At 41.4% G+C, this 22,959-nt stretch overlaps 1 protein-coding gene across 2 annotated transcripts in view; it reads right to left on the bottom strand.

Moving 5' to 3' along the window:
- Positions 1 to 2,575: 2,575 nt before the first annotated feature.
- The window catches only part of cntn3a.1 (contactin 3a, tandem duplicate 1), a 57,659-nt gene continuing 37,275 nt past the window's right edge, over positions 2,576 to 22,959 (bottom strand). Inside the window, exons 10-23 of one of the 2 annotated variants that reach the window (XM_040192705.2) lie at positions 21,062 to 21,194; positions 20,224 to 20,374; positions 15,003 to 15,130; positions 12,786 to 12,961; positions 10,233 to 10,350; positions 9,248 to 9,406; positions 8,894 to 9,043; positions 8,234 to 8,304; positions 7,825 to 8,059; positions 7,138 to 7,253; positions 6,709 to 6,895; positions 5,872 to 5,984; positions 4,628 to 4,796; positions 2,576 to 4,042 (exon numbers count right to left, since the gene is read on the bottom strand). In XM_040192705.2, the coding sequence (XP_040048639.1) occupies positions 3,951 to 4,042; positions 4,628 to 4,796; positions 5,872 to 5,984; positions 6,709 to 6,895; positions 7,138 to 7,253; positions 7,825 to 8,059; positions 8,234 to 8,304; positions 8,894 to 9,043; positions 9,248 to 9,406; positions 10,233 to 10,350; positions 12,786 to 12,961; positions 15,003 to 15,130; positions 20,224 to 20,374; positions 21,062 to 21,194 (1,998 nt within the window). In that variant the 3' untranslated portion in view covers positions 2,576 to 3,950. The remainder of the gene's footprint in view (positions 4,043 to 4,627; positions 4,797 to 5,871; positions 5,985 to 6,708; positions 6,896 to 7,137; positions 7,254 to 7,824; positions 8,060 to 8,233; positions 8,305 to 8,893; positions 9,044 to 9,247; positions 9,407 to 10,232; positions 10,351 to 12,785; positions 12,962 to 15,002; positions 15,131 to 20,223; positions 20,375 to 21,061; positions 21,195 to 22,959) is intronic. The other variant, XM_040192707.2, reaches the window with a different exon arrangement.

Raw genomic sequence — 22,959 nt, 5'->3', positions numbered from 1 at the left:
GTTGTTAGTACAGTCCCTAATCCTCAAAAAGATATGAACAGAAAACAACCGTGTTTTCATAATTTGAACAATCTTAACCAAAATGTTTCACACAGCAAATAGTGAAAACTTAATATACTTAATATATAATATAATACATAGTTTATAATATAAACTTGAGCATTAGAAAAATATATTTTGGATCTAACAAATATCAAAAATACTATTAGTGAATATCCCCAATTGAATTGTATATTATCAGAATTCTAATAGTACTTCTGTAGGTCTAAAATTGAAAGCCTTTGAAAGCATATTTTTCCTCGGGAGGTCAGAGACATGACATGTGACCGTTCATTTTGACTAAGAATAGTTGAGTGACTTATAGCAGATCGGCAGTAACAGATTTACAAATGTTAAAACTGCTTTATGCTTGACAGAGACACTGTGAATGTGGTATTGAGATTTTAGCGGATGCCTATGTGCATGCAAAATATCTCGCCGCAGGATTCACTCATTTAAGGACGATTTGGTCTACGTTTACTAAAGACTTTCAATTTGCAGCAGACGTCCATGTTTTCATGTTCTCAGATTGGTGCCTTTCGGAGTTTCAATAGTTGTCAGTAGTCACTTTGTCAAAAGGGGGGAGAACGCGCCATTTGAAGCATTATTCAACATCATTGCTGTAATGACTCGCAGCACAACTTGAGCACACCGTTTTTATAAAGGTAAGGATTCTTCCCTTGTTTTCCCTCTTGGAAGGTTTTTTTCATTTTCTGGGGAGTTGTGCCGATGGTGGGTTTCGGCACAGAGGATGTCGTATGTGTACAGACTGTAAAGCCCTCTGAGGCAAATTTTTTAATTTGCGATTTTGGGCTATACAAAATTATAAATTGAATTGAGTTGAATTGAAAGACTCTTCAATGGGATTTTGTCTCAAACAAAACAGTACAGGCAATATAAACACACAAAGACTGCCAAAACCCTAACAAACTAAAGATGTACCCGCCAGAGGAGTCATAAGTATGTGGTTACAAATATGAAAAAAGGAAATTCAGGTCGTCATAATAGCTACATTGCCTATTCTCTGTTCTATTTAAACAACGCTTATTATTATTTTATTAAAACCATAGCTCATGTATTAAGTTAGTGATCTATTAGTTTAGTTCTGCATTTTGCAAATTATATATTTTTGTTTTTGTTACACATCCACCTACATGTTCCCAAAGGAAAACAGAAGGTACCCATAACATGCACAACATTAAATACAGAACAATACAAGTTACTTAAGCTATTCATGTGTATTGTATTGGCTGGCACTCACTCGTCATCTCACTGCAAAAGGGGCCCTGGTTTGGTTCCCGGGTTTGTTGGCCCTCAGGTGCAGAGTTTGCATGTCCTCCTCGGGTCGGCTCGGGTTCCCTCACGGTTCTTCCTCCTACAGTCCAACAACATGCAGGTCGGATTAACTGATCACTCTAAATTGGCCGTGTGAGGGTGTGTGAATCTGAGTTTAGATGGTTGTCTCTCTCTATCAGCCTTGCGGCCTTTTGAGTTAAGTTTCCACAAGTGCTTTTGCATTTGTTTGTTCATACATGTATGTCCTTTGCATTTGAACCTTTTGTTATTAATGTATTATTTTCATTATACCTTCTTTTGACATTTATTTATTTTTATCATTATACAACTGACAGGTTTGTCAATCACATGTTTCGTGGGGTCATCTTATCTCCCATTGGTTGATGGTTAGAGTGCATAGATTGACTACATGCTAGCTGGCTAACGCTGCAGCGCCCCCTGCAGCTGCCTCACATGCTGGTCTTGTATTCTCCAACCAGGACAGGTGGGCAAATCAACTGACCGTGAATTAACTGCTTCACGAACAATTGCTGGTCTCGTCCTCGATGTTGAGCTTGATCAAAGTTGGAAACCCCAAACAGTTCCCCAAAGCTATTCTCTTTTTGTGAGACCTGAGAGCCTTCTCGGGTTGTCTGGGGGCTTTTGTCCCCTGGAAGAAGTCACAGTACAACATGTACAAGTATCTCATAATATAGTATGTTGAAAGAAACCCATAACATTCCAAAGACATTCATTTAAAGTTATTGTATAGCATGTTGAGGATTAATGTCAAAGTATTAAGAAAATCATAAAAACAGTCACACTATGTAAACATTGTAATATTATAACAATATAGCACGCTGAATTAAATGATAAAAACAGTATTGGTATTCTTTGCTAAAAATGTCATTTATGAATGCCGTGGTAAAGTACGTCATTAATATAACCAGACCCTGTGTTTATTCTGGTCTGTTAATTAGAAGTTGCAGTAAATTTATTTTCAGTAATAAAAGCTAATTAACTAGTTTACAAGAGTTTCATGTTCATTTTCAGCACCAACCTTTTTTACTTTTCTAAAGTATAATCCGTCACTGTTAATTCTCTAAAAAATCTTACCTCAAAGTCCCCTGACTGACATTTTGGTAAAATCAAACTCCATCTGCTAAGTAAGACCAAAAGTGCTCTATTTTACATAACGGGGGGATTCGCCGCAGCCTTTCGGTTATTTGTGGCTTCTTCTGACAGCAAATAAAGGAATGAGGAAAATGGCATTATGTTTATTAAAAGCAGCTTGATCCATTCAGACACCCTAAGCAACGTAGGTACGTACACTGACCAATCTCATGCCGAACAGCAGCTAAACAGTATCTCATTGGTAAAATACCATCCCTACTTTGTAGTAAGCTACGTAAGAAAAGTCCGTTATCACCGCCACTTGTACTGTATTACAATGCGCATCATGAAGACTTGGGAAAAAGGCAGGTCGTTTCTGAGCCCGAAATGCCCAAAACAAAAGCACTGAAAACTCAACATAGCAAAAAAGTAAGTCAGTTTTTCATAAAGTATATCATGAGTGAGCCACAGTACAAATGCAAAAATAAACAGAGGAAGAAAATAAATAAAACTCTCTTGAATTATAATGACGTGGATAATAATCATAAGGCTCATTTGGGACCTGAGGATTTCATACATACGTGTACAACAATGGGGCTCGGAATGCTCAGCGTGACGGACTTAACATGGATGAGCGAGGAAGGTAAGACATCAATTAATCAACACGGGGCTGCTGTTTACAACGGAAGCCATTTGGGGGAGTGTAGGCGCAGCATTTTCTCACAATGATACAACAGGTGGTATCGAACCAAGTTGGCTCAATACCTTTGGTTACAGTTTCAGATTGCATGGCAAGTTCCCATGTAATGTGGTACAACACAAAAGCATGAATACAATCCAGGTAGAGTTACAAAGGTCCCAAATTCTGATCTGTCATAAAATAATGAGGCTTAGCCCCCTGTATTTGGCAGGGATTAGTACAAGTTGGTTGTCTTGCTTAGTCAGATCAGGAAGCTTTCAAACACTACAGTCTACACACAGCTGGGACGTCGCTTCATCCATCGCTTGTCTTAAACCGAGCATAAATACGACTTCACTCACATAAATATGAGCTACTGAAGGTCTCCTCCCACTTCACTTTAGATCCAATCAAAGCGTCCAGGAAAGGTCCAGAGGTACAAAGGATATCTGTTCAAAAGGACCTGCACAGTACCTCAGCAAAAGAAAAAAACACGTTCACATCCTTTTGTGCTTCACGCACCGCCTGGGCCTCCGAGGTTAAAACCATATGAGAATATCCAATGGTTGGAAGGGACTAAATAAAGAAACATCTTCAAAGAAACTGCAGCCAAGTCACGGTGTCCTTTCACTGCCATGAAAGCAACTTCTGAAAGCGGCAGCTCCTTTCAACAACTCAGAGAGGTGGAGGGAAGGATTCTTCCTTTACAAAGAGATCTTTGTAGAAAAAACCACAACAGGAAAGACAGTAGGATGGGGAAGGGAGCAGGTGGAAAGTCTCCAACCTGCCGTTTTGCCTCTTACTGCAGGGAGCAGCTGTGGTGCCCGGTGGATGCAGATGTTTGTCATAGTGCAGTTCTTGCTGTGAGGATTAACGCTGCAAGGTTGACCAAGGGAAACGCAGAAGACTCTGGGGCTGCTCCTGTGGCTATGGGGCCTGGAATACACAAACAAATCAAAATACCTTGTGTTTGATAGTCTGATATCGTGTGCAAATGTTGCTCTGTAAACGTGGTTTCGGTGTGAACTCCTCTCGTAAAGTAATTATCACAGTAAGAAAAACACAGCAAGCTAAACAAAATATGTATTCGGACTTGTGTGAATACACACACATGCCAATAGATGGCACTGGTGCGCTGCACTCGGCCGTGGAACCCAGAGAGTGTGAGACAAAGCATCAGACATGGTTTGATTCTCGGTTTGTAGACAAACTTACTTTAAAGAGAAAAGGCTTATTTGAAGACTCACCATTTAATGAGGGGGGGGGGGTTCATATAAGTGTCAGCGGTACCAATTTATTTAAAGGCAGCAGCCTGAAAATACCACACTGCAATGCAACAGCAGACCATGCTGGGTTTACATTGTATATATATTATCTTTATCTTCTATTTCTTGTGTGCTAAAAACACAAGTTTACCGGAGTTTGCAGTTTGATTTCTCCTGAGACTGAAAACTAACTCTGAGGCCTCACACACGGACACAGGGATCATTATCGTGTTTCATGTCGGAGCGATTTCCCAACCTGCTATCTTGGGGATGGTAATCTGCCGGCTGCTGCTGCCTTCGCCTCCCTCGCTGAAGGGTTTGATCTGGATCACGTAGTCCTGGTTGACCGGTAGTGACAACTCCAAGGAGGTGGTGTTGGTCTCCACCACACTGGGAAAACTGTGTTTGTCCTGGCTGTACATCACCTGCAGGAGGTAGAGAGGTACAGATGAGGGCAGTGTGAGGCACGGCACGAAAGCAGCTACGATGAATCACACGGGGGAGGTTTCAGCGTCCTTGTTGATGCACTGACAAGAACATCTAAGTTCTAGCTTGTGTTTCCTTCAGACAGCTCTCCCTGAGATGTAACGTGCTGCCGCTGAAACCAACCAGATGAATCTTACTGTAGACAGCTGCACGAGGCTGTGATGGACCTCCAGAGTAGAGGGTGCGGCAGAGATAAAGGGAATGTGAAGGTGCATCAATCCTGTCAGCTGCAGAGGAACCCGCCCACTTTCTAAGCCCCATTCTCAGGAGACCCCGTTATGTAGTGAGACAACATGCAGCGACTGCAGCCGACCACAACCTCAACATCTTAGTTTGATATTCTCAACCCTGTGAGCCTGCAAATTAATGTTTGAACTTTTTATTTTTAAAGATATGCCAAATGGCACTTTGGGATAATTCATAACCTGTAAATGCAATTTCTAAAGTAGTCCTTAAAATATGTATAATGCATTTGATACTGCCATGCAAAGTTCAAATGTTGAAACCTGGGCACGCCAATCACTCTACTGGTGACGTGTATGCAGAACATTTCCTGCAATATCTCCCCTCTTGAGAAACAATCATACAAATTGTGGATCTTTTATCTGTTGCTGAAATTCGCTGGAAGGAAATAATAGGATATGGGCACTGTGGTCATAAAGGGATTATTATTCTAGGAGAGTAGGCAATTTGTGGAGATCTTCAAAATGAAATGAATGCGCAGGGACACATCACACCACCCCAACTGACTTTGTTATAAAACAATTGGGGGGCCCGCTGCACAAATTAAACGCAGTTATCTTTACGGTGAGAAGGTTAGGCGCCTCCTTACTTATCAGCAAAGTGGACTGTGGTATTTATACACGAGGGCAGTAAAAACTGGCAGCGGAAAATGCAACAGTTAACTGATATTTAAATATGTTACAGTCTATAACACCGATTCACCCGTCAGAGAGAGACGAGTTCAAGCACTCTCTAGTGGGGGGTGTGTGTGTAAAACTCCCCGCTCCTTACCTTATATCCTGTGACTTCTGACTCATTCTCCAGAGCGTGTACTTGGTCCCACTTCAAAATAACCTTGGAGTTGGAAGTGTTCCACATAATTTTGACCGGGGCTTGACTGGGCGCTGGAGGAGGATGGAGGAAAGGGAGGGAGTAAAACAACAAGCCCCCCACCGTCGAAGTCCAGAATCAACTCAGCACGAAGGGGTTTTCTCATTATCAGTTCGTCACCCCACTGTTAGTGGCGAGCAGTGACTTTAACAAAGGTGTTTGTGAGTTGGTTCGGGAGAGTGAATAAGAGACGTGTAAGTGTGAAACAAATAATATACAATACAATATCATCCAGCTATTTGAACACATGTGGTGCTACTCATCTGACCCTGTGAAAAGAGAAAGAGCGTAAAATCTAAAGTTGTTTATAGCAAACCTCACGGCGGGAAACAAAATCAGGAATTTATAGCTTATAAGGCTCTGCATGTCAAAATCACATATTGATTAATTAATTTAAACAGGTGCTTACATCAAAGATTTGCCCCGTCTATCAAATGACAAGTGAGTGCTACACAACGTCCCTCAGTTTCATGCTATTGTTTGTAAGATGTGCAGGGAGAGATAAAAAGGGGTTCGACGTGTAGCAACGGTCCCTCGCCCAGGACTATAAAATACATAACCAAGGCTCCTCCATATGGCACCTTTTACGGTGATCTTGTGTATTGACGCTTGGCTACTTTCACTCTAATTGGTGAAACATTATTGCTGAAATGAAATATGTGCCAGACGGACCACAGGAAGAAAAAAAAAAAAAGGTGCACAAAAAGTCGTTCCCCACACTGTGCTGAGAGCCCTTACGTGGTTTCTTGGTGGTGACATTGACTATGATGCTCTGTGGACCCACTCCAGCGCTGTTATAGGCCCGCAGAGACATGTAATAGGTACTGCTGCCCTCCAGATCCCTGACGAGCACGGACGTTTTGTTCCCCACTGTCCGGATGACGGCGGCTGTGTCCTGCTTCTTCTTCTCAGCCCAGTACTGCAGCTGAAACCACACAACCATACACAGATAATAGTCGGCATCAAATGTGTTACTCAATTTGCCCTGTAACTGCCGCCCCCCCCATAGGCGTGAATCCTCGGTGGGCTTCATCCTGCCCTGTGGTCGACTTAATGCTCAAGACATAAAGGACGTGTTTGTATTGATATCCAAGATCCGCCACTAGCCGTTGGCACTGTCCGCTACATTTATACAATTCCCGCTGTGTGGGCGCGTGTTGGTTTGACCTCATAGCCCAGGATGCGTCTGCGGTTGTTGCTCCAGGCCAGCGGCTTCCAGGTGACCTCTGCCTCGGACGCAGATACGCTCTTCGCCCGCAGCCTCCCTGGAGCTCTGCTGGGCTCTGAAAGGCACACAGGATAGTCAGGATAAAGAGGAGGACTCAGATCCACTACCCCCCCCACGTCTAAGGGGTGACTTATTGAATAAGCTGTAGCTCTGTTCAGTCTATCAATATCACTTTGTGAGGAGGAGTTAATGTTCCAACTTAATTGAGTATTAAGGACAGGAAAGTCCACGGAATGCAACATCACAGCCCCTAAAGGCTTAGATACGAATCTGTACAATTAAAAATCCCTTAACAAATCCATCCAACTTTAAATTGAGAAAAGACTCCTTTGTTGTGATTTAAGAGTTAACCAGTATTTTAGTTACTTCATCAGACTGTGTGGGTGTGGTTTGATTAGATTAGATTCAATATTGGTTTAACTATCTGAGAATTATCCTTTCTTCATTTGATTGCAGCCAACTTCTTGCTAGTGAAAAGGACTCAAAGAAAAACATTTGGAAATCAATCACATTATGAGACTATATGAGAACATATTTTTTTCTCATTCAGTTCACTTTTGCCAACGTTTTTTAGGAATTAACAAATAGATCTCAAAACGGTAAAAATAGTTTGTAATAGTACACACCTTCCTCCGCTGAGTAGATAGTGGTCACTGGACTGAAAGGGCCTTCTCCCTTGTTGTTGTAAACCCCGACTTTGACTTGGTAAGGGGAAAAGGGAGGGATGCTCTCATTCTTGAAGACATATCTGGAGGAGTCCGGAGACGTGACGGCCGCCTGCATCCAGCCCTGCGCCGCAAGTGGGCGGAAAGCCACCACGTAGCCGAAGCCCGGACCACTCTGCTGCTCCTCTGGAACAGGCTACGGAGGTATGAGTCACAGGGATGACTCAAGATGACAGACCGTACAGATATAACATGTATACCTAAATGAAATGCAGCTATGCACGGATCAGTGCGGGAATACTGCTGAGCGTGGTGCTGTCTATTATCGCAATGTTAAATATGTGTGTGTTTGCGTGTTACACAAGTTTACCTCCCAAGTGATGACAAGCTCTGAATGTCCCCCACCGCCACCATTCACCCTGGACGGAGTCGCCCTGGGAACTAACAGATTAAACGCAAACATGTTAGGAGGAACAATCTGTAAATTCAATTACCTGCAATTAGAAATCAGTAACCTGCAATCAGTAATTTGCTGCTCCCTATTTAGTAAAAGGAGTTTGAGATATTGAGCATGTTCATATTTAGATGTTTCTTAAATTCTAACTTTACAAATGGCAGCATCGATTTGAAAAAGACAGACTCATTCTGTACAAAGGCAAAGAGGATACGACTATTTCAATCTGAAAAAATTGATTCCAAGAACTCATAAATTACTACCCTGCTTTCAGTTAGAGCATCTTTTATAGGTTTTTCATCATAATATATTAATATTATAAAAACATTTTAAAAGTTTTTAAATTATCCTATATTAGTGTTTTGTGTACATATGTGTACTTTTCTCTGCATCACTGCCTTGCTGCATACGCCTGCAGTTTTTATAAAAACTGTATGTATTGGTTGGGAGAGTGATTTAATTTTTTTCCCTATTTTTCATCCACTCTTGTTTAACACGATTCAGATGTTCCTTCTGGACTAAAGATACTAATATGCATTAGTATCATGGCGGCAGAGGAAACATAAGGATACGTACGCATTTCTCTGGTGCGGGCCTTTTTGGAGGATTTGCTGGGCTCTCCTGTTCCTATGCCGTTTGTTGCCAGGACTCTGAATTCGTACTCCACCCATGGACTCAAGTCAATGACAGAGCATGACAGCTGCTTCCCCCCGAGCAGCTCGGGTACTGAGAGATCACAGAAAGAACCTCGCATCAAATCATGAAAGATCTGCCTCTGAAAGTATGCCAAGCTGACGACGTGTTATTTACTGTCACTTCACGTGTGCTGCTTGAAAAAGGATACCAGTCACATCCAGTTCCCTCTTTTTGATCTAATAACTTCACATTCACTCAACCTACAGTGGGGACTGTCAGATAAAAAACGCCTACCGGTGGTAACGGCTTGCCACCCGAGAGAGAAGGGCGTTCTGGCCTGGATGGCGTAGCTGTGGATGGGGCTGTGACTGTCCATAGCGGGTCCCCAGGACAGAGAGGCTGTGGTCTCTGTCATCGCCGTCACCTGGCAGTCAACAGGAGGCCCCGGAGGACCTGCAGGAAAGGGAGTGAGAGTCAATGTGTGCACAAGGATTTGTGAACCGTAGAGATTTATGAGGCCATAATTAGAAATCAGAAAACATTTATTACCAAAATATGTCAGACATACAAGGAATTTGTGCGGTTGGACGAGTTAAAAAATAAAATGAGTCTGAGCGAGTGTGAGGATGGCTGGGAGTTTTTCACACTAGTAGCAGAAAAAAACAAAAAAAATCTAATCTAAAGAAGTGCAGTTCATTGTAATACAATTAAATAAATCCAAAAATATCATAGCATGCCCTGCAGCAGGAGTTGCCCACATGGCAGATTGCCAGCTTAATCAAAGAGGATTGTCAAGATGTGAAGAAAGAAATTCACTTTTGCAAAAAAATATTCTCTATTCTTTGCTTTTTTGTTCTATCTTTTAATCTTTATAACATTTTATGCATTAAAAACTAACAATCTGAGGATAATGTAAGAGAAAACCACAAATTCACAACTCCTGTACGTATATGTAAACAGAAAAGGTTTAAGTTTATTAGTGATTAGGATTTTGTGGGATATTACTGTGCATCTGCAGTTTTCCTCCAACATGGGAACTTTATGTACAGCCAATATTGTACTATTATTATCCACTGTGTCACACAGAGACTTCACATTATTTCGTTCGCGATCAACAGTGTTGTGTAGCAATGGAACTTCTGCTATGACCGATGGTGACATTCTTTGGTTTCTCGTAGAAATGGCTTTGCAAAACGAGCTACAGCGTCGATGTCGTATTTAAACACCTTTCTGTGCTGTGACTTCTTACTGCAGAAAAACAAAGCATGGACCTCTTTACCTCTCACGACCACATCAGTGGCAATAGATACACTGTCCACCTTGGTCTGAACAGCACAGGTGTACTTCCCAGCATGCCTCAGTTGAATATTCCGGATCATGATGTCACCAGCCGAACGCTGTCAGTGCCCAGGTAAGGAAAAAGGATGACAAAAAAGTAAGAAAGTGGAGTAGAAAAACAGTGAAATGTTGCAAAATGAACTAAAAGGACTGCAGAAACAAGAGCAATGTCACAGTGATTTCTTTTGGCATTTAATATATTACATTAAGGAAGAGAAAAGAATAACAAAAGTGCAGGGGCGCACCAAGTGGCTGAGTGAAGGTTTTTGTGGTCATTTATGAGGACAGCTTTTTGTGGGAAATTAAAAAGCTCTTCTTTCTTCTTTCAGCTACATCTCCTTTATTCCTCCTGATTCAATTGAATCTACAGAAAACCATTCAATACCAAACAAATTATTACCTTAAACATAGAGCTAATAATACATTGATGGCTTATCTATAAAAGAAAGGGACTACGAAACAAATGAGACTCGATAATTACTTTCATATATAATCAGACACATTTAATATAAAGAAAAATGTGGTAGCTGCAAGTCATTCCCTCTTTGAAACTCGCTGCCATCATTAAAATAATATAACTAGTGATGGAGCAGGTCACAGCTCTCCACTTTGGCTGACTTTATATAAAGCTTAAAAAAATAACCTCTAAGCTTGCTTATTAAATCAAGCGAGACTGTAAGAAGTCGTGCAAAATAGAGTAATGTGTGGCTTCTGAACCCAGAATAAAAAGGTAGATTGTGTTTTCCTTCCACCGCAGGTTTAGTCTGCAAGGGCAGTGCTATTGCTTTATATTAATGCTCACATGCCGTATTTGGTTGGATTATGCAGACGTACGGCAACATTCAGTTTTCTTAATATTTCCCACTCAACACTGAACTTGCTGACTGGGCGTCGTGGGGTTTGACAATGCATCTCTCAGTCAGACGTTTCACCTCCCTTTCATCTGACGTAATATAATTCATATCAGACTAAACGTAATTAGATTCTTATTTCTGCTCTAATGCATATTTCAGTTAGTTTTATACTGTTGTTCTTAAAAATGGAGCCCGAGAGCGCCATCGTGTCAATCCCAGGCGATTCAGTAAGGTGACTCTGGCAGAAAGCTCTCCAACCTGCAAGGAGCAGATCTCTATTTGTAGCTGCACAATGCTCGGGGCCATTTCTTTCTTCTCATATTGTTCAACACTTGCAGAATACAGTATATTCTCCAGCAAACTGAATTTTGGTTGTCGCAGGGTTTTGTCATTGTTTTAACAGTAAAAATGACAATAGCTAGTTGTCTATAGTTGTTCCGATTTTTAATATTTTTATTTGTATGGTGTTATGTTTACTAAAGTTATAAAATTACTACATGGCATATGTCTGTCACTCAGCACCCAGCTTCTTAAACTTGAGATTCTTTGTGTTGGCTACAGAAGGAATATTTATCTCTATTTTGCGACGGATCTCCTGACATTTACAAAAGTGTTACAAATGGTGCAAAAAGTCACCACTAGGACTCATATATTTAGGGAGATGTACTTAGATCTAACATTCAGCCCACTTACGTATAAGCCAATGACTCACCGCTATTGGATGTTCCTTAATCTCTTTGAGTTCACAGCGGACTCTATTTATAGTGAAAGTATTGTATACGCTGCTTCAAAAGAAATACTTGAACAATTTCTCACCAAACTCAACGTGTCGCCGTGGGTTTGAAGCAAAGGAGTCAAGAAAATGGCTGAATGAAATTATGAAGCTCTCATTGTCGTTATCGTGCCGAATGCAAGAAAAACAAAGAGGTGGTAAAGAAGCAAAGACCTCATAATTGCTTTTACTAGTTAAAAGAAAAGAACATTCGCTGGAAACACAATTCTATATCCAACGTGCTTAAATACAGTCTAAGAAACAAAAATCAAGACCAGGCTACTCTTTATGCAGGTAACCCTAGTGGAGAAAAGTTGATTTTGAGGAAAAGTTCTACTGCAACTTTTAATACTAAAAAATATATATTATTCTGTGTTACTATCAGAATCACCATGCCGCAAAATATAAGAACTTGCAAGGTTTGAGAAAACAGTCGTCTGTTTTCATTCAAAGCCGACAGATCAGCGACACATCTCAGGTTGCTCATCGTGTGTTTTTTGCAAATGGGTAGTTTATTAATTGTAAACATTATCTGAATTCACCTGTGCTTTTTAAAAATAACACAAAGGGAAAACTATGGATTGGTTGTTATTCATAAGTCCATATGCAACAGTTTTACCACTGTGGCCCACTTAAGATGGGACTGGGCTGTATTTGGCCGGAAAGATTGTCAAGAGGTTAAACAACAATGTGTTTTTCTCATGAATAAATCTTATTTGGCAAACACAAGAAACTTGAGCTGGAAAAAATATTTGCAGTTCTGCCACAATGAAGAACTTCAGATTGATTTCAGTGGCTCACAGTTCTCCTGCGACATGTCACATTTCCGATGATGTTTCCTTCAACACAAGGACAATACTGCACTTACGCCACCAACTTTTTCAAAATACGCCCAGTGGCTTCCAAAGTGGATCAGCTGCTCGTTGAAGAACCAGGTAAATTTGAGGTCCAGCGAGGTGTCGTGAGAGACCTGGCACGGCAGCACGATGCTCTCCCCCACGGTCACGTCCAGATGACCCGCTGGACTGGTGATCACCGTTGCCTCTGTAAACACAGATTTCGAAATCTTTATTTTCTACACTGCTGTACGATGCCTGAACATTGAGAAATACCTGCAACAACATGCTACACTCAAAAATAAATCTTGCCCTTTGTCAAATCCTGTCCTGGATGTTAAGATAAACAAGATACATTACTTTTGAGTCCACCAGTGAGCTTATATTGCATCTCCTTTTTTTGAGTTTAATAAATAAGGATGTGACATGTACCTGAACAACAACAGAAAAAAATAAACAACTAAGAGGAAAAACTTGACCATCACGATACGATCAGATCTGAGGCGACAATTTGGAGAGGAAAATCCATCCTGGTTCATCCTCAGCGTGGTCAACGTAATCTTTGGCCATCCTGGCTTTATCTCTCATTCACCAGCAGTGTAGTACACGGAATATAGCGCAGGCTGCGAGGCCCATACACTAGTTCGCCGTGAATTATGCATGCACGTCATAAGCAACTAATGGACAGGGAAGCCAATGCAGCATGTCGGAGGGAGTGAAGGTCTATATTCAGCTCTGTCAAAACAAGGCAGCCTGTTTATCTCACACCCCCGAAGGAGAGCCGACTGGTCATGGCAGCGCATTCCAGGTGAGTCTTAGGGAAGTTTGGCACCAGATGCAACATGGGGGAGGGAGGGAGGGAGGGGTAAAACTTTCTGCCTCCGATTGCTCAGCTGTCACGCTCATCTCCCGTTCTGACTGGAGGGAAAAATCACAAATTGGCTCCCTCATTCCCTTCGGTGTATTCCGGGCATGAGTATGGTTTATATTATGTGGATAAATGCAGCATTTTAATGTTTCCAATTCTATTAGCATTGGAATTGCAGTAGTGTGTTGTGCCCTTATATATATATACATTATATATATAAGTGAAATATATATATATATATATATATATATATATATATATATATAAGTGAAATATATTATATAATTCACTTAAATTCAATTTTAAATTTAATTTTAAAGTACAAAAGATTTAATAGACATTCAATGTTAATGTTTGATTAAAAATGCTCCCTGCTTATGAAACCTAAGAAAGTCACGCCATGCTCGGTTTCATTATTATTATTATAAACGATATATATCAGAAAGTGGGGCGGTTTGATGTATAAGTGGCAGGTAAAAACTGTCCAATACTAATAATAGACACAACAATGCACAACACTGTATAAATGTACAGCAAATACGCAGTAAAGCCTCTTTAGCTAAACTGTGCTTCTATTACAAGCCAATTTGCAATTCAAAAAACTTGTGAAGAGGAATCACAAAAAAGGTGATTTTAGTAGAACGCTGCTGTTGACTCTGCTCTTTAGAAAGATCTAGAAAAGTGCGTTGCTCTGCAGAAGCATGTTATTTTAATGGATTGAAACCTTAAACAATCCGAGCATGGCTGCGAGCCACTGTGCAAAAAATATGAATTAACCATAGAGGTGTGTGTCTCGCTTCCTCCAGCCACGGCCAATCAACTAATTGGACTGTGTATCTGCCAGGTGAGACGAGGGCAGCCTTCATAGCAACACTGCTTCGCCGTGTTTGTTCATCGAGTGCGCAGTGACGGTTTGTGCCGCCTAATATTGAACGCAGCGCTCGTCGGCTGCGTCTCATCTTTGGTTCTGTGTCCCTCCAAAACACTCAGGGATGTAAATGTAAATGATCAAAGGGTAATTAATAGACATGCAGGAGTCCTGATGTTGACTATACATTTTACAATATACCACAACCAATCCCGTTCCTAATGACATGACAAAAAGCAGAGAAGCTGTTCAATAACGTACATGTTTGGTGTTGATGTAATTGTATTGTTTTATTCATCATTTTGTTGAAATAGATAAAGATTGTTCCGCGACCCTCTAAGGATAAGCTTTATAGAAGAAGACTGACTCGATAAAAGATCTACTGTGTAGTGTCACAAGCAGTTGTTACCAAGGCAACAGCTATTAGGGACAACATAAACAAGCAATATCCAGCTGCCATTTAAAGTAAACCAACAAGCGCTGCTATTTGAAGTCAAAATCATCATATTTTACCTTTAACTACAAGGCTACCAGCACTGCTCGCCACTCCAAACTGGTTTCTGGCGACACATGTGTAGAGTCCAGCATCCACTTTAGTAACGTTGGAAATCCGTAGGCTGCCGTTATCCAACACAGTGACTCTGTGGGTAAAGAAAAACAAGAATACATATCAGCGTAGCAGACCAACAGTGCACCGGTGTCGGGTTGATGAAGGAAGCTTGCATGCTGTTTCTTTGAAAATCTATTCTAAATGTTCTAAAGCATTAGGAGAAAGACAGTGTGGAATAGTTACACTTTTTTCAGCACTAGTTGACAAGGACAGTGCGGTTTCACTGTGTGGGAGGAATGTTTCCTTTTGAGTTCAAAGGGATGTCTTGATGAAATAACTTGTTATAAATCTACTCTACTCTTCTTTTACATGTTATTTGAAACTATTGCTTCAGCAGACATGAAAAACAATTAGAATGCAGTTCATACATTTTAACTGTTTTACTTAAAAACTCACACATTCATCTTAATACAGCTCATTTGGGTTTCCCACATATGGTGATCGTTTTGACACTTTACTCTAAATACATTGTTGATGAAGCAGGCGCAGCTTAGTACCCAATATAAAAACTCGCAGCTCAAAATTACGATTACAAACTACATTTATTTATGAATGAAAATTATTATTAATATTAATGAAGACGTTTGAAGCTGTTCATTTATGAACTGGAGAAAAAGAAAACAAGGTGCAAACAACAACATGCACAGCTACCATGATCCAACCCAAACAGTTACTGGATTTAATCCAGTAGAATCTTGCACAGCAGGAAAATTTCACCAGCAGAGCGACAAACTCGACCAACCTTGTTCTCTTGTAAGTTGAAGCACTCTTACACAATGTACCAGACTCTCATTTAATCTATTTGTGTCATCAATCATACGGCTTCTACTTCTCCAACCAACGAGGTGCTTGAGTGACGCAAAGCCAAATATAATGGATAGGTCAGCAAAAAGGCACTGCTTGAATAAAGTGCTCATACTTCCAGTCTGCCGTGTTTACATTTCATTGAAGGCTATTATTTCATCTCAGAGAAACATTTAATTTGTATAGAGTGTAAAAAAAACACATGCAAAAGGACACATTAGGAAAAATGCATGACATTATCTTTGCACGTCTTTGGCACAATTTGAGCAGAGTCAAGGATTGAACATGAAAGAAAGAAATCACTTAAGTGAAAGTAGTTTGGTGAGATCCAACCACCCACTTTATAAAAGTGAAATGAATGGCAGAGTGGTAGATAAATGGAAAAAAATGGTTTGATTTATTCTATTTACTGTATTGATAAAATAGCACTCCCTTTCGTAAGCGAAAAAAATGGAACATTAAACAGTGGAGAGTGCTCAGATTAATAGCTAAAAGGATTTATTCAAGCAACAAGTCCATTAATTCTAAACCCTTTTTCCATCCAGCAATAATCAGATATAAATAATATTAGCATGATGAAATGTATCACAAAATGATTAGTTTCGATACTTGCTCATGTTTCAATCCTTTTGTCTTCTTTGTTATCAAAGTATTTCTGCTGGTTTAGAAAACACATGTTCTTTATCTTTTGTCCTTTTTATCCTGCTTGTTGGTATCCTGGTACTTACATCTGGCTTTGTGGTGGCAGTAATAATTGTTTTTCCCCTATCTTGTTTTTTAAAGTTAACCGTCTGAAATAAATACTGACTTTATATGTTTGTCCTGATAAAGAGGTGTGATAAACGGTGAGCTGTAAATGTGCTCGGTCCACCTACATTTTTTGCAGAGGCAGGTGTCGAATTGGGGCATAACATTCAACCTGAATTGATTTTAATATATAGAAGAACGGATATACGGAAGAACTGATCATTTGATTCATTTCTTCCTTTCATTGGATTCAAACTTGCTGAAAGGAATTCGTAACAGATGATGCAAAACAGATCCACTACATACTTTCAGTTCAGGTGCAAAATCTTAAAACCTGTGAACATTAAAGGATAGAAATAGATGGACGTCAGTACAAAACTAAAGTAGCAGCAGAAGCAGTGCCTTGACGACACATTGAAGCCAATCGTTGATCATCACTGAACATCAGTCATACGTCTCTAGCGGCTATACAGAATTAGAGCAGCAGAGGCTACGGTTGATACAGAGCTCATCCTTCAGTGGTCACAATGAAGTCAGGAATGTGCCTTTCCGTGATGTTCTGAGCCTTTACCAGATCATTATCTCCCCAGAGGTGGCATGCGTGATCGTGGAATATCACAGTGTTAAAAATATATTCCCCGGAGCTAACAGGGCAGCCGCTGCTTGTTGAGCTTATAATTAATTTGGCCTTGGTTTATCCAAATTATTACAAACCAGCAGTAGGCATTAAGCCTCATGTGCGGACATATTTCATGATGGGAAACAGTTGTTAGAGACTTACATTGAGATGCCACTGTTCAACAGATAAAGGATCGTTGCCATGTGATTTCTATCTTGATGAGTTATTAATAAAAAAAACATTTTATACATGTGGAAGGAATGAGTTAATTACTTTTTTTTGGTGGATGCAAAGCACAAAGAGCTTTACCTCTTTTACAAAGTCGAGCCACAGTATGAACTCTATCTACAGTTAATTTCTTTGGTCAGAATAGTCATTCCATCTGATCGAATTTTAGTCCGACCATCTTTTATACTGCCTGTAAATCGTTGCTGTACAGAACATGTTCCTGACCACATTGGATTCCTAAGAAATAATTAGCTCCTTGATAAATGTTTTGCCCTGCAACTCCTCACTAAAAGGTCCCGGCTCGTCTTCCTCAACTGCACTACAGTGAAATGGGGTTCAGCCGGTGTTTCAAACATAACTGGTTTGAAAGGAGAACTTGAATCCTTTTTTCTTAAAAATCCCTTAACGGCCACCCATGGACTTCCCAAACTGATCAGAAAGGACCTACATTGCCTCAAAAGCTGAAAGAATGATCTCCCCTGTGGAGCCAGGGGGGTATATTCTCCTTTGTAATGGGCTCTAAAAAAGAGTTATGCATGTTAGATGTCACAGTGATAGGACTTGCTATTAAACTGTGCATTAGCATGTCAGCCTTCCTCCAAAACCAAAGCAAAAATCAGGACAATACCAGATAAAGCTTTCAACTAGACTGTGTTGCATTTCAATGGTCAATGGTCGCCTTGGAGCAATTACGCTATTGGGGCAATTTGTGGGGTACATTAAACTCGATAAGTGTGATATAGTAAACTAGCACTTTACCTCGGTGTTAAAGTGAGTTGTTGGCTGTAATCTAAAAGTCTTCTCTGCCTCTCCACGGTGTAACAAAAAAAACTAAGAGGCCAGGCTGTCAATGAAAAAACATTATTTAAGAGGTGAGGGATTAGATAATGAAGTCTATATAATACTAGGAACGGCTTCTTTCAGTCCTGTATTGGCAGCATATCCAGAAAGCTCATGCTGTTTCAGAAGCCGGATTATAAAGTGATTCACATGATGAAGCAATACGTATTGTTTAGCGTAACACTCGTGAACTCTTAGTCCAATCTAAAGGTAATATCCCTAAGAGATATCTCCTAATTGCTGGCATCGGTTAGCGGTTAAATTAAATTAGGGTATGAGCTTTATCGTTAACCTTATAGCTCCCTCCGCAAGTGCACGGCAACGGCTTTTATGAAGCAATCTTGTTATGCATGCCAGGGACGTGGGCTGACGTATCACCGCAGCGTGATTTCATTAACTAATCAGATCCTGCTTTGTTCTTAGTTGATTTGTTCTCCCCCTGCTCCAGATCCTTGAAAACATTATCCCTGGAAGATTAGAAGGAATTACGGGCATTTTAGTTGAGCCGGTGGAAAGGATTAGTGTTGTCTCGTCATTAATAGCATTGGTAGCAGCCCCATTCCGATATGCTAACAAAAAGCTAAAAACATGCAAGCAACAAGGGAAACGGTTTGTGAGAGATGCTGCAATCATTTCAAAGTCTAACGGCTCACCCACTTCAGGGTCCGGCTGTAATGTTAAATCTCAAATGGGATGTATTCCACCTTTTATGAGCGCAATTGATTGCAATGGGGTTTCCTTTCAATACTTAAGAGGAGGATAAATCTGAAACGTGAACGCAACATTTAGCAGGCGCTCGCAGTACACAGTCTTTTAAAAAAAGGAAAACATCTCTCTGCTGTCACAAAACAGTCCCGGCCCGGTATCTTTACTAACAATAAGGCTGCACCTTTAGTTTCCAAAAAAACATGCTGCTGAAGTCCCGCTGTGTTGGTGTGATGGAGATCCAAAGGGGAACAACACACCACTAAATCAGAACTGCAACGGGCCAAATATCTCATTAAATGGTGCCATTTTAGAAACGGTGTCACAGAGGTGCACAGCCTGGGCTGTAATTGTAATTGATCGTTTGTGCATTTGAAGCTGAGCAAACACAATGTACATATTTCGATGCACTTCTACCGATGCTCAGGACTCGACGGACATGTTGTCTGAAGGTGCATTCCATCATCACCGCCTCCTCACCTGATTGCTGTCATGTGAGAAGAAAAAATACGATTCAATCATATGAATCAATCCCTGACATCCTAAAGGTGCTCTGACCAGCATTGTACCGGGACAAAAGGATTATCGCGGGTTTTTCCTCTGCAGCACACAGAGGTCTGGCTACTGCAACGACGAACCAGATTTCTAAAAAAACCTGGTGTCCCCGCTGCTATCGCACAAGAACGTATGTTCATCAGCGGCCGGTCAATGATTGGTCCTTTTGGTGATTTCACCTGCTTCTTCCTCGTCTCAATGGTGGCCAGGATCAGTGTCTGCCTCGTGCTCTAATGACCCTCCAGGCCCTACATGTTGCTAATGAGCTGATGGATCAGCGCATTGATCCAAGAGTCGATGTCTACGAAGGCCCAATTACCTCGAGTAAACAGAGCCGCTACCAGCGCCGAGCGCAGCCGGGACAGAAAAGGACAATGTTGTTGAGGGAAGCAATGTAGATAGCGGGAGGAAAGTGGTGGAGTGTGGAACGTGTTATGAAATTCAAATTGCATTGTGTCACATTGTGTTTCTGTTCGTTGCCGTTTGACGGCATGAATACAAAGTGGGGAGAAAAAGAAGAAAAAAACAAGTAGATGAAATACGACTCTGCAAGTAGAGCAGACAAAACTAAACCAATGTGGTCCCACACACACTTGCACTTACTGCTCTGAACAAAGAAGTAGTACCTGTGGCTCTCTCTCAAGGATTCTTTCCCTTTCCTCCATGAAATGACACCCCGAGGAGACATCCTGGGCTTGCATTCGATCAGAACGTCGCCACCCTGTCGGGCCAGAGTTTGGGCCTTCAACAGGTTCCGGGAGAAGTCTGGAGCAATGGCTGATAAGGAAGAGACGAGATGTGAGCATAGTGAGGGAAAAAACAAAAGCTAAGGCTTTGAGTTTCCGTTCGGGGGAGACAGAGGAGCAGAGAGGCTGGAGCTGTAGACATTAGCCTGCAAGAGCTTCCTACAAAACATGCAGGTCACTCCGTCCATTAGGCAGGTCGGCGCTCACATCCCTTTTCTCTGCACACACGCATACATCAACAAAGGAGTACAAACATGGTCCATCATTTTGTTTGAGAGACAATGGTTTATTTTCAACCCCATGCATTTTCCTTAGCAGGACATTATGCATTAAGAATTTAGACGTGAGGCTTCAAGGCAGAAATGAGAGAATGTAAAATAAGAGGGAGGCTTTGTTGTTGCTCCTCAAGGCCTTAATTACTAAGGCGCCGCCGTCTGCAGCTGCTTTGTATGCGCACCGACTCAGCAGAAAGCTCTTTAAAGTGAACACAGAGCCGGGTGCCGGTGACATGGCTGAGGACCTGCCAAACGCAGCCAATACCACGGCAACGCAGAGCAGGATGCATGCGTGATCTCACACACATGCCAGTGTTTCCTCTAACAACAGACACGTCTGACTCAACTCGCCACTCTACTTGCACGGATAGTTTTTGTGTCTTCACCTTACCTGTACCTGTACTACATGGGGATGAGAATAACATTGCTTTCACAGGTCTTACCTATTACGCGGAGCTCAGCGTTGGCGAAGATTCGGCCGTGCTTGTTCTCTGCCACACACTGGTACATACCGATGTCAGCCAGATTCAAGCTACTGATGGTCAGCACTCCATTATTCGCCTGAATCCTGTCCTGCTGAGGACACATGTACACACACACACACACACACGCACACACACACACACACACACACACACACACACACACACACACACACACACACACACACACACACACGCACACGCGCACGCAAAGAGGGACGCACATTTAGCTGCACAATTAAAAATGGAATCTGCTGTGCTAACCTGTCAACAAACACTAAACAGGCTTAGACAAGCTGAAGAGTCAGCAGGACCCTTGAGTGGTTGCTACCAAGTGCAGCCCAAGGTTTACATCCAATAACCACATTTACACGCACACACACACACACACACACATACACACTCACGCACTGCATAAATCAGTTCTATGTCTATTTGTACATCAACCAAACATGGAGCAACTAGCATTAATTTGGTGTCCACCTGGGTTCAATATTTACGACTTTTATCCTTCTAGTCTTGATTATTCGAGCCATCACCAGCTAGACGGTAAATGTGTCCGTCTGTTGCTGCGGAGGTACAGAAGATGAAAAATCCATGTGATTCTGTCACAGCAGTAATCCACATGCAGTCCTTGGATCCATTGCTATCATAAAAAAAATGATTAGTTGAGCTGAGACAGGCGTTCTATCATCTTCTATGGAAAGCGGAAGATAAAATCCTCAGACGTTGTATTCAGACCGCATGTTAACAGATTAAAGTGACCAGCTTCAGACTCCCATGAGCCATGGTGGCCATGGAAATGCTGTCTGAGAGACCTCAGCGGCCACTCGCGTAACTATAATTAAATAATCAAAGAGATTTCTTACTGATAAACACTTTAGACTTTTTTTCTTTTTGAAAACTTACTTTAAAAAAGTCTGTATCGGCTGGAAGGAAATCTTCTAAACACTGCAATTAGTGGTACGACATCATATACCGGGTGTAATATAAGAATGCTGGACTAAAAAACCTTCGAGGTGCATAATTAGGTGCTATACATAGACATGGTAAGCACCGCGATGCCAGCTGCATTCATTCTGAGAAATGACCTGATCTAATTCAAGCTTTAGCCACACGTTTTCTCTCATCAGGGGGGTTGGTAATTGAAACACTGCTAATTTTCTGTGGTCTTAATAGCCCCGCAGTGACTAGACGTAACCCCCCCTCGGCTTAACATAGCACTAAGACGTGATCAAACAGTGGTTGAAATCAAACCTCGGAGGAAGTAGTTAAGAATAAGCTGCAGCAAGCTGCTCGGTTTTTACTCCATCCACCAAGTCTGAAGGAGTTTTAGGTGGAAGAGGAAAAGGAATATATCCGGCAAGAGAGGGAGTTTGTTTAAAAATAAAATGCATGCACTTGATTAAAGACTGCCTACAAAAAAACTACAAATAATAATTAGACCCGAACAAAATACTTTTCTCTCCACTAGTTCTTCTGACCTTTACAAGGATTGGCACTACTTTCTGCTCCCTTTTATAGTTGTGTCAATTTAAGTGTGGCAGCACTCATTGTTCTTGCCCTTGATCTTTTCCATTGAGTGTAGCCAGACCTTTTAATGTCACTGACAAAGTAGTCCAGAGGGTCCTGCCGCCAGTCTGTGTGTGTCGCCTGGAATCATTACCGCACTGCCACTTTAAAAGACAAGGACTGTCCCTTAACATCAGTCAGAGACACTGCTGAGGATCTTCAAATAGGGACCTCTCTGAGGCCCCAAAGACACGATGGACACACGGCTGACCGGGTGCCAAAGTGATCGCCAGAGGGGTTCCTGTGTGAGCGTATATATGTATGCGGTAGTTTCCAAGTGGAACACA

This window comes from Gasterosteus aculeatus, chromosome 2 (genome assembly GCF_964276395.1).
Source record: "Gasterosteus aculeatus chromosome 2, fGasAcu3.hap1.1, whole genome shotgun sequence".
Classification (NCBI taxonomy): domain Eukaryota; kingdom Metazoa; phylum Chordata; class Actinopteri; order Perciformes; family Gasterosteidae; genus Gasterosteus; species Gasterosteus aculeatus.
Note: the sequence above shows the minus strand (reverse complement) of the source record. Positions and strands in the feature narration are given on the sequence as shown.